At 45.4% G+C, this 18,306-nt stretch overlaps 1 protein-coding gene across 8 annotated transcripts in view; it reads left to right on the top strand.

Moving 5' to 3' along the window:
- The window catches only part of HnRNP-K (Heterogeneous nuclear ribonucleoprotein K), an 89,207-nt gene that overhangs the window by 35,953 nt on the left and 34,948 nt on the right, over positions 1 to 18,306 (top strand). For all 8 annotated transcript variants that reach the window (XM_067346952.1, XM_067346950.1, XM_067346955.1 and 5 more), the window contains 5 exons: positions 4,295 to 4,413; positions 7,774 to 7,830; positions 11,873 to 11,916; positions 16,871 to 16,943; positions 17,090 to 17,200. In XM_067346952.1, the coding sequence (XP_067203053.1) occupies positions 4,300 to 4,413; positions 7,774 to 7,830; positions 11,873 to 11,916; positions 16,871 to 16,943; positions 17,090 to 17,200 (399 nt within the window). In that variant the 5' untranslated portion in view covers positions 4,295 to 4,299. The remainder of the gene's footprint in view (positions 1 to 4,294; positions 4,414 to 7,773; positions 7,831 to 11,872; positions 11,917 to 16,870; positions 16,944 to 17,089; positions 17,201 to 18,306) is intronic.

Here is an 18,306-nt window from a genome sequence, read left to right as displayed (position 1 = left end):
TTTAATTTTGACAAATTGCTCACTTTATATCCCCAAATTGGTACCGTGCAGAAAAACACGAGCGAGATATTTGTGTTCGAAGGACTCGAACGGCCGAACTCGCCGTAAATCGCTGCCGACCCAATTATCGGATCACCGAGAAACAAAAGATGCACTTGAAATGAGTTTAATCTCGCGTAATGACCGCATTATCGAAATGGAGCATCACACATATGTGTGTGTGTGTGTGTGTGTGTGTGTATATATATATATATATATATATATATAGAATATATATCGAAGGGTTAATCGTCCTCCTCTTCCTCCGATCGCTGCACGTCCCCCTCTTCCGTTTCTTCTTCTTTCGCGCGCCGCTATATCGCTTATGGATTAGCGTGCGGACTGGTTAGTCGCTGCACTCCTGCCGAGAGTGGACTTTCAGGCGCCTCACGCTATGCCAGTGCCGTAGACTCAGCGACGCCCCTTTTTCCAGCTCGCCCTCCCACGTGTCTCACCCCGCTCGTCTGCGCTGTTTTCTGTCTTTTTTCCCTTAACTTCCCTCTTCTTTTTGCATACAAGTGAGACAACACGGACACACATGCACACGCGTGCGCGCACAATCGATCGCCGTGCTCTATCATTTCGTCATTTGATTTCTTTTCCGACCACACGACGAAGCCGCCCTCCTCCCCCCTTCGCCTTTGGGGGTGGGTGGCGAGGAGACTTTTTCGGCCCACGTCACGAGAAGTGCGGTCACGCACCTATCGTGGATCGATGGCCGCACCGTAGACGAAGTAAAAAATGTAATTCCGCGAATGACGCTTGGCGAGAGGCATTTTTATTAAATATTTTCTCAAACGAACGATAACGTGTTTTTTTAAATTCACTTTTACACATTTATGTTGAGTGCCGCATCACGTTTTGTAAATCTGTTATTCGCTGAGGATGGCAGGTACGAAACGTACATTGTGAATAAAATTTCATTCACACTTACAATTAGGCACGAACATCCAGCTTTGGCCCTTAGCTCTTTCATACTTTTAATTTTTTTTAGAAATCCCGAAGAGTGACGCGAGCGATGTGGGAAATTAGGGTGAGATACTTTGCATGTCGCAAAAAGATTTCACATCGCACGTGATGGCCAAGCAATTCCGCGACAATTTCCAATCAATGTCGCTCACGTCGGAGATATTTTTGTGCGTTCCGTTCGAGCTATTCCGGGCGCGTCGTAGCGAGGAAAGGAGGATAAGGGATAAAGTCGGCCGCGAGTCGGACGGGGGCGCCCTTTCGTCGCGGAATAGTTGCGGTAAATTATTAACGTTGCGTGCCGGTATCTACTGGGTGGCGGTATCGATTCCGCCGTCCCGCTTTTTCATCGCGTGCGTATGCACACACACACACACACACACACACACACACACACACACACACACACACACACACACACATACACATACACACACGACATCTAGATACCGCGCCGCGTCGCTTTAATTTCCATTTGCATCTCGACATTGTTATTAACCCCGCGGACTGTACCCTCAATCTCCCCGCGCGGTGCATTACGATTCTCCCGCGGCAAGAAAATAATAATTGCCGCGCGTTTGTCGCTTGTTTCCCGCGAATTGCGACCGATGTTCGCTTTTACGCGATCGTAAATACGCGCATTCTCCGTAAACAAGGGCAATCGAGCTGCAGGAAAATTTCCATGATATCTGCCGATGAGAGCGTCCCGACGTTCTCCCGTTCTCAGCGCGATCGGTGTTTGAATTATTAAAGAAAATAAAAAATTATTGCTTACTCGAATCTCTCGTAACGATTATTTCCACGCGGGACGGTATTATCCGCGGAATCTGTTCGATCTGTGCGCACTTTAACGCGATTGTCCAATATGAGCGCGATTAAAACCAATTGAGCTTAGCTCCTTTGTCATACGGTCGCGTGCTTTATAATCGGCTTCGGTCTCGAGTGCGACGTGTACGACCCAGTTCAGTCCGTACGTTTCGTTTGCATATTTGGTTTGCATACTTCACCGAGTACAAAGAGTGCGCTTTACTGCCACGTCACGGCTTTAAAACTGTGGTTAACGTTACGCCACGATCCGCGAGAGCGTGTAGAGCTGTAAAAAAAAAAAACAAAAAAAACAGCTAATTCGAGAATTTTCAGGAAACTGTTGAATACAATTGTTCTGTATGCAGCGGAGGGGATCTGCATATTTGTAGACAAGCTTACATACAAAATCAAATAATTTTACAAAGCGTTGTGTGTGAAATTAGTTTTGCAGAATTTCGATGCGAATAAAAAGAAATAAAAGATGCGTATAAAAAATAGATGTTTATTGAAAAACAAAGTGAATATTTTTTTTTTTAACCAACACACAGAGCCGGCGAGATGAGAACAAATTAAACGGTCGCGCTAATATTTTACGTAATATTTTAAATTCTATTATTACAATATAATGAAATCGATATTCACGCGCATCCGTACACGCGCGACACGCTACCTGAAGAAAATATGCCGCGCGAGTTTTTGCATTCTTTCTGTAACTGCCTGTAACCTTATATTACGATGTTCCCATTGTCGAGCCGTGCTTTCGTATGCCGCGCATGTTGCTGCGATTTCTATGCTAAACGTGCGCTATCGCGATATAGCCGACAAATGGTCGTCGGTAGCCAGCGTCGGTGTTACGTTTTCGTTTCGTTTTCTTTTCGGGATGATGGCCTCGCAATCTCATACGGCGAAGTTTTGAAACAACTGGTTCATCTATTCGAACATTTCAGGGACACGAGCCGCGTACGTGAGTTTGGTTAACGAAGCTTATGGTTGCGGCATTACGAGCGAGAGAGGGGGGGGGGGGATATTTCTAGTCGTGTGCGATTACCGGAGAACTGTACGCCATTGTGTGCGGTTAGCTTCGCTGTTCTTTGATCAAACAGACTGATTATGTAATTAATTATTCGCGATTCAATCGTATTACGTTAAATATTCTGGACTGGTGAGCAGATAAACAGCGATTATTGTGTCAATTTAAATACATAGTCTCTATTGATTTCGGCAAAATTTGATTTTATCATTTGCTAAATGCATAAACGTATCAATAACATGTAATTGCAATTTCAACGGAGTGGATCGGAGAGTATTAACGTTTGTTCGGTTATATTTTAATTCCCAATAGCAAAGAATAAACTTTATCGGCTTTTATATTCAGTGAATTTATTTTTATATAAAGCACAAAGTAGGTTTATTTTTAAAGCGTGGAAGTGGCTGTGCGAAATTTTCGCGCTACAAAAATTTGTTATTTTATTAATTTATCCCTGAATGCGCCATGTTTCGGGGAAGTTTGCTCGCGTTAACGAACGCGGGAATCTCGATGTATTAACAATTTAACCTTCTATGTCACGGCGAAGAAATTAAGGGGTTACGGCAGACCCCGCGTTTACGCCTGCGGCGACTCGGAGGAGCTGCGCTAAATCTCTAATTGAGCAATGAATCTTCGGCGGTGCGCAACCCTGTGTGAGGGGCACCCGACGCACGTAGGAAAGAATTATCGCGGTCGGCGGAGAATTAATCGTCGCTTCTATTTTAAAGCGTCCCGCGGCAATGGCGGCGCGAAGGTGGAAATAATTAAATTCTAATCCCGTCGGGGTTTATCATTCCGCAGATATTTCCAACATGGTTTATCGCCAATTAACCGTGGCACCGGCTTATCAGCTTCATTAAAACATCTGCCTATTTTCCTTCCACTTGCGCCCGGACATATATTTTGTTACGCAATTTGTTACTAAAATTTGAAAATATTCAATATATTATAAAACGACGACCACTTCTCGAAGCATCGATCTGTTTTGACGAGATATCCTGCCGCATAAATTCATATACATTAGCACGCGTTATAGAACTGAATAGACCCTGTGTGCGCGCGCAGCATGATAATTCATTGTCCGTTAAATCGCCTCATTTACCTTAATTACGTCGCCGGAATGGGAAAACCATTTTAGTGCGTGTATTCTGCTTTTTATTGCACCCGCCCGCGCGGGTTTCTTTTTTGTGAAGGAAGCCCCGCGACTGTGGCCACGCGACTGTCAACGAAATCGGGAGCATATGTTAATTTATCGCAGCTTTACGATCCATAATCTCGACGGGGCACGCCGTGCTTTGTGCGTCGCAGACGATATTCTGAATTATGATAAAAGCCATGGTAGCTTGATTACGACCGCATAAACCGCGCTTCATTGTTCGCGTTTGCGAAACGAGATTCGCGATACGGTAGAAGAGACGCATTTTCTGACGAGAGACTCCTATCTGTCTGTTTCAGATATAATGAAGAGAGAAGCCGAGGCCGGCGCCATGACAGCTTCCGGGGGTCCAACGAGCCCCCACAAACGCTACCGACAGGCATTTGACGATGAACTCCGTCTTCTCATCCCGAGCAAGGTAAGTGTTGCCGATCGATACGCCATAAAATTATCATCCCAAGCTTAACCCCTAACTAGTGACGTGGAAAAGATCGATACACCGGTGTCGAGAGATTTCAAGTTTCTTATCTTTCACGTCATAAATAATTGCTTTTGTCTTAATTATTCGAGATAGAAACGATAGAAATATTGAAATTAATAGTTTTAATTATTCAACAAATAAGAGCTGGATGTGGGTGGACAAAATTCAAGTTTTTGGATTTAGGAAACCCTATGAATCTTGTTAATTACAATTGTTTCGAGATAAATTTTCTTCTGTTTTTGAAATGATAACCATTTTGTCGGGTTAACACTTGCATCCTTTGAATAACGCGAAAACAGTGTCGTTCATATTTTTTTTCTTGTGTCGAAAACATCGACGGAACCGGCAAAACGTCTCTTTCGGCCGAGTGTACAATGTGCGTTCTGCCGCACAATGTGGACAAACACGTCGATCATGCTTCCCACGTGCTCGCCACTGGGTCACTGTATTTTCTAGTCACGCGTGTTCTTCAACCCGACTCTTTTCGCCGAGCATTGTGTCGCGAATGGTGGCGAGTGAGAGACGATAACGGCTCTCATATGCGCAACACGGGACCGCACGTCCGCTTCATCGTGGAACAAACCGGAGCGCTTCCGGTCATTGTCGCCACGCTCGACGGACCGTTATCGGTTTCTCCTGGCCGCTTTCTTTCACCTCGCGGGAAATCTCATCGAATTCGCGAAACGTATCGATACGATAAGTTTCGGTGAACTGACGAGAATTCCATTTTTATTCGTGCAATCTTCTGTAAGACAAAGACTGTGAATCTTTTAGCGCCGAGGCTGCGGCGTCGGCGTGCTGTAGGTTTTCATCTTCACCGCCAATACGCCTCGTTCGGCCGGATGTTTCTCGGCTGGGCGGATATTTTCTTGCGCCACCGCTTCCTGCGCGGTACAATAAGATGTAAGCGGCGAATATCGCGATTGCAACGGCCGTCTGCAATTCGAGGGCATCGAGAGAGAAGTAATATCGTGAATCGAAGGTCTATCTGTGCCTCCTTTCGCTCGGTAGTGATTGATTGTAGCATTGAGAATATTGAAGGGAGCAGTAAAGCACTCTCGTTTCTTGCGCTCCCTTTTGTTCGATGTATTTTCGGCGGGAATCGCCGACGAAGATTTTATCACGAAACACGTTTCGAACTAAACGTCGAGCGACGGTTTTTTTTCCTCATATTTCTCCGGCGTATTATTGCTTTTTTTTCAAATTGACTCGCTCGCGGCTGATAAAACGCGCAGTTTTGCAAAACGAGCTTATAATTCGCGACATAGGTTATTCAATTATTCAAAATAATTACGGTTTGCTGTATACTTAGCATAATCCTATAAATCTTTTGCGCCTCACGCGCTTTAATAAGCTTAATTGAATTGAATAACCGATCGTCACGTGGCAGCGCAGATTAGCGTGCGCCGTCATCACGCGCCGCCGACACGCGAGCGTCCGAAAAAAGCCAGCGCCGCGTGAAATGATATCCGGCGCGCGAGTTATCTGTGAGTTATAGTACGCGGCTGTTTTTTACTTGGCTTAATTATCGGCGAGTTATCTGTGACAAATGGAGGAGGGGGTGGGCAGGGTTTTGCGGATTTGACGCTCGCGTCAGGGTTGCTGCGCGAAGCCGTCGGCGTACGTGACATCATTACAGACGGCCCTGGTACGATCGCGCCTGTTAATTTCGTAATGGACAACAACAACGTGTGCACCACCGTCGAGGTGGTGGTGCGCGCCGGTGTGCGATTTAATCGGCGCCGCGAGGGCGCCTTATTGCGATCCAGGCGGTCGAGCACGAACATGCGTCCGTCGCGCTCGATCGCGGTCGAACCATCCGCTACGTAATCGACGATATCATCGCGTGCCGTCATTGGTGCATGGTATGTCAGGGACAATCGCGCGGAGTATGGCGTTACTAATACTGCAGTCTTCAAGAGAAGACGCTAAACTTGCGCAGCTTTTGGGGAAAATAGTTTTCTTCGCCAGTTGTAGCGATAGGTTTGCTCACTGCATGGTGCTATTGCTTTTGAAATAGCTTTGTTATAGTCGCACATTATTCGGAATTGTTTGAAAAATTCATATTTTTGTACATTTATTTTTATACATTTATTATATTAATAATTTTTATATTTTTCAATTTCTCTCTGTAATTCGTATTCTCTTTATATTTGGCTAGATATTTTTAATTCTTTTCCCCTTGAAATATTTAATTAACGTGATGAATTTAATTGTACAGATTTGTGCTCGATAATAATGCACTGATCTGGAAAACTCGAATTATGTAAAGAATTAAATTTTCAATTCTGCGCAAGCTCGTTGTTTCTTTCATATTTGAACGATATTTTATAATGTACGAGCGTTTTCACGCTCTGCTGTGTTTAGGAAAACTTTCCAGAAATGTTTATATGTACATACATTATAGAGTATCTCGGAGATTCCTCGCGTCATTCCTTCCGTCTGCGAATTTCTATTTTCCCGAGCGAAAGATGGATGCGTCGCATCGTCACGATGAAAATGACTGCATAGCCGCATTCCCGCGTCATAACACGCGCACCGTTGTTTGTGTGCATCGAAGCGCGTCCTTGGCGCACCTTCTCGCGTAAGAGAAAGTGTTAATTGCTGGACAATACTGGAGCTCATTTAATTAGCTGTCGGAACACGGTGAATCTGCCATTAAAAGTGACTCTCCACATGAAATACGCGCAGCATTACGAAACTTAACATTGCGTTCGCGTTACAAAATTTAATAAGATCACATCTCTTCGCCGCAGCAAACTGTAAATTACTTTGCGATTCAACGAGAAACAGATGAGGTCGCGCATCGGACGTACGTCGGAAGTCCGCTGCGGTAAAATTAAATGCCCAATTAGGAGTGGACGTAAAATTTTTATCGCGAGCATCGGATCGGGTTTAGAGAAAGCGAAATGTTGGTGTAATCAGGGTGCGTGACAGGAGAAGGGAATTTCCGTATTTCATCCTCGTTATATCCCGAAGCGGATTATTTCACCTCCAGATTTTCCGCTTATTAAATATTTGCTGTTGCCGGTTGCGCCCTCGGCGAAATATCTGCTTAGTTGAAATGTTACAAAAAGTAAAGAGATATATTGTGTGTGAAAGATTAAATGTGCCCGGTCCTGACGTACCGTAATTTCAATGGAAATATTTAGATATTAAATTTTTGATATTAAATATTTGCATTACTCTCACGATTCGGCACTTTCGCCGCCGAAAGTATCTTTAAAGGATTGAAAATATTCATTTCGGTCGAGTAGCCTATCGTCACCTATTAAATTCGGTTATCTTTTGTTACAGGTTGCCGGTTCGATAATTGGCAAGGGCGGCCAGAACATCACCAAACTCAGAAGTCAGGTAAGCTTTTGAGCCTGGACTCGAATAGTTACGCCGAATAGTTTCGTTCCTGTCTTCGTTTGTCTTCTCGCGAAAGCTTCTCGCTGGAAGCAAGCGCGAGCGAGACGGTAGAAGACGAGGATCGTACGAATAATTGAGCAGAAGATCGTAAAAACAATCTCAGAATCGTGTACATATCTCTTTGTTTATGAAGTGTTTTTCCGATCTTTCGATTGCGCGCGTATTTACGTCTAATTACATGTCGGATTTTCAGTTGATTGAGAGTCATTTTTGTTCCGTTCACCTATTTTTCGGCGACTTTTGTCGGGTTGCTTATCGATGAAGGAAGCGCGGCTTGCATTTGTTTCCTTTTCTTTATGCATTTCTGTCTGCGGATCGATGACACGAGTGCCTGTAACGTAATGAACTCTTCAGCCCCTCGAGGCCTTTAAATTTGTTTGAGCCTAAGATGATTACGGTTTATATCATTACGGCGCGCGGTAAAGGTTTAATATGAAAATTTATGTAATTTTCCTAAAGAGCAAAGTACAGCGGGAGCGGCGCGTATAAAAGGCTTTGTCGCGGGAATTTGTTTCGCCAGGCACTCGTCCCGTTCTCCAAAGGCATCCCGCGCGTTATCCGTACGTAGCTTCATTATGCATTTGGTTCCTGAAGCGCAGGGAAGCTCTGGCGCTTCCCACGTCTTCTCGCATATCTCGCGTTCATACACTTATATCAATATTTCATGAGACATTCGTTATTTCTTGGTTACACGAGAGCTTCGGCTTCGATCCTCCGCTCTCGCGCTTCGATTTTATTTCACGCGCCGTATTTTAAAAGCGACACGCGAAAGTTACACCTTCCGCAATGATCGATGGCGAGCGAACTCGTTCCACTACGAAACGCCGATGACACGGTGAGGTGAGCGCGGACGAATTCTCTCGTCTTCGTGTGCGTGATCGATACATCATGCTATTTTTATGCAACGTTAACGTCGCATTAGACTCACGTTCGAGTCTCTTCTTTCTCTCTTTCTCTCTCTCTCTCTTTCTCTCTCTCTCTCTCTCTCTCTCTCTCTCTCTCTCTTTCTCTCTCGATCGTGCTTCAACAAGCGACCAGAATTTGTCTCCCTGCTTGAACCAAATGACGTACATGAATGTGCGGTAGAAATATTTAACGTACGCGAGTTAGAATCATCTTGTCTCCAGCGTTGTGACTCACAATCAATTCAGCCGATTAGTCAGTCGAAGTCTTCGATATTAAATAATGCAACGGCGAATTATCGCAACTCTATTAATCGCTGCGAAATCGGCAGATATCGATTATTTAACACGCGAAGTTGTTAAATTTTCTTAGAATAACGAACAAGACTTTCCTTCCAAAAAAGTAATTATTCCCCGCGAAGATATCTGCCGGTTTCGCTGTTACTTAAATTTCACCATAAATGTAATTCGATGTTTTGCGATAACGTATCGATAATATACACCTCCGCTCGTGAAATAGCTGAAGGGGGTACACCATAACCGTGTCCTTCGTATCGCACGCTCGTAATTGCCAATAAATTCCGCGATACGATTACACTATTATATTACTTACATTATCATCTCCAAGTCACGGTGGGGGCCTTCAACGGGGGTTTTCGAGTGCGCAACTTCAGCCATCGTATCGAGCTGCGATGTTAAAGTGCACTCGGAGGTGAGGGGGAAGGGGGGACAGAGAGGGTGTCGCGTTAATCGCGTAAATGTCGCTCTTTAGTCGTGCGGTTGTGACGTCGTCGCAAATCACCTCCGGCACGGTTTGACACGCCGGCGGGCAAAGCACGATCTCCAATCCGTCGTTGCACGCACGTTCTTCGCTCGGATGTGTACTGGCTTTTCGCGATGGACCTGTCGACACGTACGCGTCCTTCTATCGATAGGTCACGCCACGGTCCGCGTCTTCCAGCGAATAAACGGAAAAGAGCGCGAGAGTGATTCACGGTGCCGCTGGAGCAGCGTTCAAACATCTCCGAGATTCCACGCGGCTGCGTGCTGCAAGACGGAAAATTGGATACACAGCACTTTGGGAGTGGTCATTGATGAATTTTAGTTGAAATGATTATGAAACATGGATCCCGGAAGCGCTCCCGTGGAGCGTATAAAATGCTCTGGAATTTGCAGACGCGGAATATTATCAGATTTATTAGCCGTATTAGAGTCTATCGATTTTCGCTCTTAATCAGTGGAAATTGATACGATATTTTATACGCCAAACGCGCGCGCGTGGAGGGAGTGCTGTAATTATCAGTACGATGGTTATTTGGCATTTAATTAATTTTGTACCTTGAAAAGTTTGTTCAATGCTGTAAAATAATATTGAAATTCTGATTTAAAATTTAACTTCTTTGATAAGTGGCGCAATCCACGCGCTTGACCGTTATTCCCAAAGTGTGCTGTAACCGAGAGAATTGCCGAAGAGAACTTCTCTCAGCGATTCATTTCCAGTTTGCGCTGCCTTCCTGGCGGCTTTCTACGGGACACTCTCTACGCGAAATCCCCCGCCGCTTTGTGGAGTTTCATGGCTCGAGCGCGCGGACGCTTCGCAAACTTCTACAGGCGACAGAGCGCTTGATGTTACGAGGGCTGCTTTGATTGTGTGTAGGAAAATATTGGGGAATCGTGTCGAGAAACGAGAAACTCGCGCGCAATTGACAAATTCGGGACAAAGATAGAGCTTCACGTCGCACACGATTGTTGCGGCACGCGAATACAGATGATTGCTATTTTTCTCGGAAAGAATGATCGAGGAAACACGGAACGTTGTTACGTTACGGCGATTTTTCGTCTGCCCATCGGACGAACGAACGGCGAAGTTATTTCCATTCACGACGAAACTCGCGGCAAACTATCGCAGAGCGTTCTCGCTTCTTCGCGAAACTTTCGGACTTACGTCGATAAAACTTTCTGAACGGTTATCAGTTACGAGCCGGGGCTCTCACCCGCAAGTTATACAGGACGTTTAATAGACCTCTTCGTTTAAATATTAAAAACTTGCTTGATTAACGGCGTTTAGCGCACTTCGTTAGCAATTGAAATATTCTCAGGGCCCGCTATGGAGCAGACAGAGTGACGTCAATTAACTGCCGCGCCGGGAGAGGAAAATTATTCGAGTGCGTCTTCAGAATTCTTAATGGCTACAGGGGGAGGGGGGGGTAAGATGGGGGGGAATACTACTGGTTCGCGGTCTTCGCCGAGATGATACAAGTACCTCTGTCGACCAAACATTTCCTTGAAGAAAGAAACCACAATGTCGTGCCGTACCTTCGCAAGTTCTTGCCAATCGTATTACGATCGTGAAAGAATCAGCAATTCTTTAAGATTTAAAACTCAAATCGAATAATCGTGGACTTGTGTGCGCTGGACACGAAAAATGCCAATTTCAAAGTTGATCCTCAGATCCTTTCTTTTCAGTTGAAATCAAATTGAAATAAATAGAGGAAAAGATTGCATTGAAATCAACATTTCTAATTATTTATTATAACTTTATCTTTTTTATAACTATTTTTTATTATAACTTTTTTATAACTATACCGCAACGCTGCAAGATAAAACGAGCTATCAATTCTTCACACGATTTTCGTTACTCGACTCGCCAATATTTTTCTCGCCCATTCGCAGCCCGATCCGGCGACGAAAGGAGGTCGGTGGGAGCGACGCGTGGGACGGTGTGGGGGAGGGAAGGGGGGGGGGGGGGGGGGGGAAAAGACACGGGTGGGTTTACAGTGTTAGCGCGTAGAGCGGAGCGTGGGTGGAAGGAAAAGGGGGTTAGGAGATTAAGCCGCGAATTAATCCAGCCGTTCAGACGTGATTGTCTAACTTGGTTGATGGTTTGTGCCCTGGCCCCGCCCCAACCCCGGCGTTGCCCCCTTGGCGTTGCCCTGCCGTTGCCCTGCCGTTGCCCTGCCCGGAACGACGGACCCCGACTCGATCGGCAAATGGACCACCACGACCCTACCAACAATCGACAACAACCACCAACCAACCACCAATGAACCAACCACCAACCACCACGGCCCAATCGACAGTACAAAGCCTCAATCATTGTACCCGATTGCCCCGGACCCGAACGGTAATGACCAACACCAACTACTTAATGTTCTTATTTTTCTTTGTCTCTAATTACGAGGTACCTTATTAAAGCGCCTGCGGAAACCTGGCGAGCAACGAATCTCTTTCTGTATACTCTATATACACCGCTACTTTCCACCTTTCGTAATCTATTGTACTACTATTTCTCTCTCTCTCTCTCTCTCTCTCTGTTTCTCTTCCTCTGTCTGTCTAACTATCTAATTATCTATTTATCTGTCTAGAAAATCTGTCTGTCCGTCTATCTGTCTATTTCTGTTAATCAATCTTTTTGTGAGATCGTCTTTTCCTTCTATCGGTATATTACGTATTGCAGGACCGTCCGTCCGGTACGTAGTCTACTTCCGCGTTTTTTACTTTCTTCTCACTTATTAACATTTCATTTTTTTTACGCGCGTTCTTTCGTCGCACAGAAAGGAGCGAGGGATTCCGACAGTATATTTTTACACATTTTTACAATGTACTATGAAATTTCAAGTAATTTTTAAGTTGCTTGCGAGAAAAAGTTGTTTCTCCTTGATTTGCCGACGTCGCGAGGAGACCGATAGATTTTAAGCACTCTCTTAAAGAGCGACGCGTTTCTCCTTGCATGGCTTCGGCTAAGAAACCGTGGCCGCGCGAGTGAAAGCCGCCGGCGGTGGATGCGGCCCGTGACTGCACCTGCCGGTTGGCACGCGGTCTGCATGAATCGCTTGTGCATTGCCGCCGCGCTGGAACGCAGCGTCCTCTCCCACCCTGCCACTTCGCGCGAGGCTGACTCGATTTAATTCATTCCTGCTGAACTAATCGCAGTGGGAAAAAACCAATTAAAAGCCATTTCAGAGAAACAAGCCAATGTGTCATCGGCGATTGCAGTATTAAATTGTTCGTGAAATTTGCAATCCGCCGGATGCGCGTTTCTCCGCACCCGGTAAACTGTGCGACGCAAGGACACGTGAATTTTTTGCAAATTTTTTATAAGTTCTTTTATTTTTGCAGTTTTCAATTTACGCACGCACCCGATGCGCGCGGGCGATTGTACGGAAACGGATCGGATGCACTTTAATTAGCGTACGAAGATTTCGCTGATTTCGCTGATTTTCTAAGCTGCAAAGTCGACATTCACTTCTCTCTCTCTCTCTCTCTCTCTCTCTCTCTCTCTCTCTCTCTTCCTTTCTCCCCCTTTCTTTCTCACGTGCTATCCTTCTCGTCTTTTATTTTTTTCGTTTTTCCTGCGTAAGCGCCACGTAATAAGACGTGTGCGATATCACTCGACACCCATACACGTTATATACACACACGTACGATGTCGGGGATATGTTCTAAACGGTGTCTGTAATATGTGGCTAACACGGAAGCTAATATGTGGTATGTGACGCACACGGCCGTACGGCCGGATCAGTGTTAAAGGGTTGTAACTCGAGGTGTTGTTATCGCGTTGAAACACTAGACATTATAATATCAAGTTTTATATACGTAAAGTGAACCGTAGAGAAGTGTCTCGTTTGTTTTTGCTAGAATTAAAAATAAAGCGTGAACTAGATTTCAAATCGTCAGAATGACAAGTCTTACGTCATTCTGTCACGCTCCGAGTTTGGAGAGCAGCACTTTCAACGCGACAAAACGCCTTCACTCTTTAGATATTTCGTCCCCGACAAGTGGTTGTCCCATTAGAAAATATTCCGACGTGGATTAATTAACTCGCCAAGTCGAAAGTCATTACCAACACTTCGCTGTGGATTAAACGCCGCGCGCCTATGCGAATCCGCGCCGGAGAAAAGAAAAAGGGAACACTTCGACTTGCTGACCTAAATTTACGCAATAAAGTCACGGTTATTGCACTCGATTTTTTTACTTCTCGAGATTATCGACGATTACATTAGATGCGTCACACTTCGATACACATCCGTCGTTCGTTCTCTCTTCTCCTGAGAAATTATACCGTGCGGCGCGCACACGCGGGTATTATTCGGCAAATATATATCTTCGTCCTGGGACGGCTATAAATTTTTTTATCACCAGCGATAAAGCTCCTCGAAGCGATGCTCTTAATGCGATCTCCATTCATGGAACGTACGTTTCGGCCCGAGTATTTCGCCGGTGCGCTGTGATCAAGGATTTTGAAGTCGAGAAAGAGCTCGAGTGACCCGCGCGACAATTGATGATGATCGCCATTGACGCCATTTGTGCTCGGTGCAAGTTGATGCCGGTCGATTAATCGAAAGCGAAAGGTTTTGCGTAAATAGAATTTGGAGTATCAAAGACTTGTTCATCATTTGATTAACTGTTTAAGTAAACTTTATTAGCTTTTTTTCACACTCGATATTTTCCTTGCGCAATAATAGTACTTGATCGTCGTCGATGTATCGTGACGCGCGTAAAATCGAATCGAATTCCTTGCAAATATCGCAGGGATCGCTCTACGCTTCCCACGAAGCCGTAACTCCCGATAAAACATTCAACCATCAGACCTAGAATTGTTCGACCGCTCCCTAACGCTTTTCATGCGCTATGAAGTCCAGTAGCTCGTGCAGATCTCCGACTGCCGATAGTTTTCTCTTTCTTTTCTTCCGCTGCAACGTCATAATCTGAAGCCTCTCGCGAGTTTACGTGCGTCCCCAACAGTTCTCTCGAAGGGGTGACTTTCGACCAGCCAACCCAGTAACCATCATAACGCCGTGACCTCTCGTTTTAGATTCTTTAGAGAAGACGTTGCACCGATTAACTTGCAACTCTAAATTACGTATTTCAATTTCTCTCTTTCTCTTTCTCTCTTTCTCTCTCTTTCTCTCGGCTTCTTTAACGGACGTTGCCGTTTCCGGCTAATTGAAGCTGATCGGTGCAACCATCTCGTTTTGTCCTCGAACTAGGTTAAGTAGGAAAATTTGTATGTAGCTGGTGATGGCAGCTTTCACGATCGAGAATGTCGCTGACTGGGAACTTCCTAGGCAGTAGCGCCTCGTGTATGCACGTGTGCAAATAAATGTAATTAACACGTAATGAACACATTTGCGTTTTCAAATACATAGGATTGCAAATGAGATTTGCCGGAGTTGCAAGGCGATATTTCTGCAATCGTGCAACGTAGAGAGGAAATTATTTTCAACAAAATCGGATTAAATTTCGAACACTCGCGGAGTTAAATTGCCAACCGGATGCTTCTCCCGCGGAACCGGTAGAACGCTGAAAAGAGGACAGTATGTGCACAATTTCCGCGATATATCCAGTCGAATGGAAGATACGCGGCTTTCGCTCGTTATAGCGAGGAAGGAAAATGGGAGTGGACGGCGTGGGACGGGAGGGAAGGAAGAAGGACGAAACGGAGAGAAAGAGGGACCGCCGTGTCCATCCCCTCGTATTAGCTGTGTGGGGTGGATTTGTGCCGGTCGTCGTCCCGAAAAGTTCCGTGTTTGCTTTCGATCGCGAGAGATGATAGCGGGGACTCTCGGCGTGCTCCATAGAGAGCTGGTGAGGGAAAGAAGTACATTCGAATACCATTTCCTTCTCAAAAGCTGAATATACTTATAGAGAGAGAGAGAGAAAAAAAATGAAGTAAAATCAATTTCGTTATCTTTTAATTACTGCAATTTCGAAGAAGCAAATTATCTCGCGAAACGCGCGCGTCGAAAGTCTCAAATCTCGGAAGAAAAATAAATGTTTTGCGCTTCACGATGTTACGAGAGGAAAGCGATATTCGGATAATTCTTTATCTCTTTCTCTCTCTCTCTCTCTCTCTCTCTCTCTCTCTCTCTCTCTCTTTCTCTCTCTCTCTCTCCCTCTCTATCTCTCTCTCTCACTATTCATCGCCCTTTCCAACGGCGATTCGGCCGGAAGAAAAACGGATCGGCGGCGAATTGGAGCCACCGCGCCACGTATCACCGACGGTGTTTTTCGCGACGCGTACGGTAACTCGCTCCGGTGGACGGCCGTAAATACGATCATTCCGATCGCGCGCTGCGATTGAAACTGGATGGATGTAGGTCGGGAAAATACCGCGGCCCCAGCGAGGATGAATCTAGTTCGTGCTCACGGTCGATCGCTGGTCGCGATTGCACGCGAATTGGCGATTCGCAAAAACCGCGACGTTGCTCGCGCAGAATCGTGTCTCGTGGGAAAAAAAAAAAAAAAAAAAAAAAAAAAAAAAAAACGCGAATTCACTCGGCAATCTGTTTAGGCCCTAATTAATATTAACTCTTTTAACATTGACTTTGTAACACCTGTAATTGCTGCAAAGTGCGAAATACATTTTCGGCGATTAAGGATTAATGGTGGGCGCTTTGATGGAGCTAATCCGAAAATCTACTGAACACAGTTATTAACAAAGAACAGTGTCGATTTAGCGGTCGGTGTTTCGCGTTAGGATCGATGGGAACATAATGGTGTTTGGCTCGCGGTGCACGCCGCACTACTTAATCGTGTACACAGCGAACGCTCGCGGTATTTCGAGCGCGATGCACACGCGAATGTCATTAAACTTCTATCGATTTTAATACGCAGACGTTGTCACCGCGCGGCATTATTCGCTGATAAATGTGTCTATATGTTGTTATGTCGTATAACTCTATTACAGTAAATCGAATTTAATATGAGAAATCAACTTGCGAAATATAATAAATATTCATAATGGAAATCGAACGTCACGAGTAAATGCAACATATTAGCGTGCATCCAACCTCGATCGGCCGGCGCGCACATTTAATTATTCTCCGCCTCCGTCGAGGAAGCGTTGGAATTTCATTGACGCCCGCTATTCAAAGCGCACTAACGGGTGACGCCGAAGTGCAGAACGGGAAGGGCGGGTGGGTGATTGGCATCGCTGGTTGATGTAACACACGCGATCGCGTCTCCGTACGCACGAAACGCCATTCGCACGGGACTGTATGGTCAATAGCGCACGTATACGCGAAACGATGTCGCGGTGGAGATCAGTATAATTTCGGGAGTCCTTCTGATTCTAGGGTGCTTACAATCAGCTCGGACCTGCCCACTGTTTTGCAAGTGTTGAACGAGGTCGTACCTAATTTGGAAGAGGTAAGCGCGCAAATTTCATCCACGCCTGTCCTAAAGTCCCGCCCTCCAAGTCGTACGCGTGTTTTCATTTCGCGTGCGAGTTTGCGCGCAATTGTCGCACTCACGCAGATCGCAAAAATAGAGTACTCAAATTTCCACGATTTCAGAACGGCTCCCGTCATGGCAGCGACGAGATTGACGTGCGGATGCTGGTGCATCAGAGTCAGGCTGGATGCATCATCGGCAAAGGAGGTCTGAAGATCAAGGAGCTCCGCGAGGTGAGTCACTCAACAATTATTGGCAACTCGTAAAATGACATAACTCGCTTCCCACATTTCCGGCGAGCAGTTGTTTCGCGACGAGTCTCTTTGTTCGGCGAGAACTCTATGCGAGAAATAGCTGTTGGCGAATTTTGAAATGCAAAAGGACGCGACAAAAATCGCGAGAAAAAAAATCAAAGGAAATATAGTTTTCGAGAAAATTGTTTTTGGCATCCGAATCCTTTTACATTTCCATCTTTGCTGTAAGTCATCACACCGAATCTCGGATGTTCAGCCTGTCAATTAGTACGACATGAAAATAACGGCACAACACAGCTCGAAAGTAAATTCAGGCTCCATTGCGAGGCTCGGGACTTTTATTTTTTTAACAACTCACCGGCGATCACGAACTTCCGCCGTCGTCAATGTAAACACCGCGATCGGTCTATAGACTTTAAAGCGCATATTAAATTAACGAAGTGAGACAGAACTGGAAACTTTCGAGTGACCTTGTTTGTCGTTTATTTCATCAGTTTGATTACGCTCGCAAGGGAACTCGTTTCCCGCTGGTACATCGAGACGAACATTTTTAAACCAACATTTCGCGACGCTGTATACACCGCGCTGTGTGGAAACACGCGAATTATCGGTATTTACCGGTTTGTATCGACGACAGTCGCGGGAAGATCGTTTTGTCCTTACCGCTCGGGAGAATGGCAACAAAGCGGCGCGGCTCGATGTAAAACGACAATTAAGTTCTCTTTAATTAGCGATCCCTCTCCGACATCGTGGCCCCGATTTTACATAACGAGCTCCATACCCATTCGGGTATTCGAGCGAAGGGCTCGACCTGGCTTGGTTGGCTGACTGAAATATGCAACGTGGCCAAGTGGCTCGTTACGTTTCCGTGTTCGCGAGAAACAAAACCGAACGTAGCCGACCGACCGAGCTTTTGTTGTTCCGCCTCGAATCAGTGAATGCTCCAGTCGGAGTTGGAGTGTGCTGTGACTTTGTGCAAGTCTTCTTCCGTCTTTTCTCTCCGAGCGATTCATCGTTTCTTTTTTTTTTTTTTTTTTTCCACTTTGTACCCGACAATTTTATCATTTACGTATGTGCGTTCGAAG

This window comes from Linepithema humile, chromosome 1 (assembly GCF_040581485.1).
Source record: "Linepithema humile isolate Giens D197 chromosome 1, Lhum_UNIL_v1.0, whole genome shotgun sequence".
Lineage (NCBI taxonomy): Eukaryota > Metazoa > Arthropoda > Insecta > Hymenoptera > Formicidae > Linepithema > Linepithema humile.
This window is presented reverse-complemented; position numbering and strand designations above follow the sequence as displayed.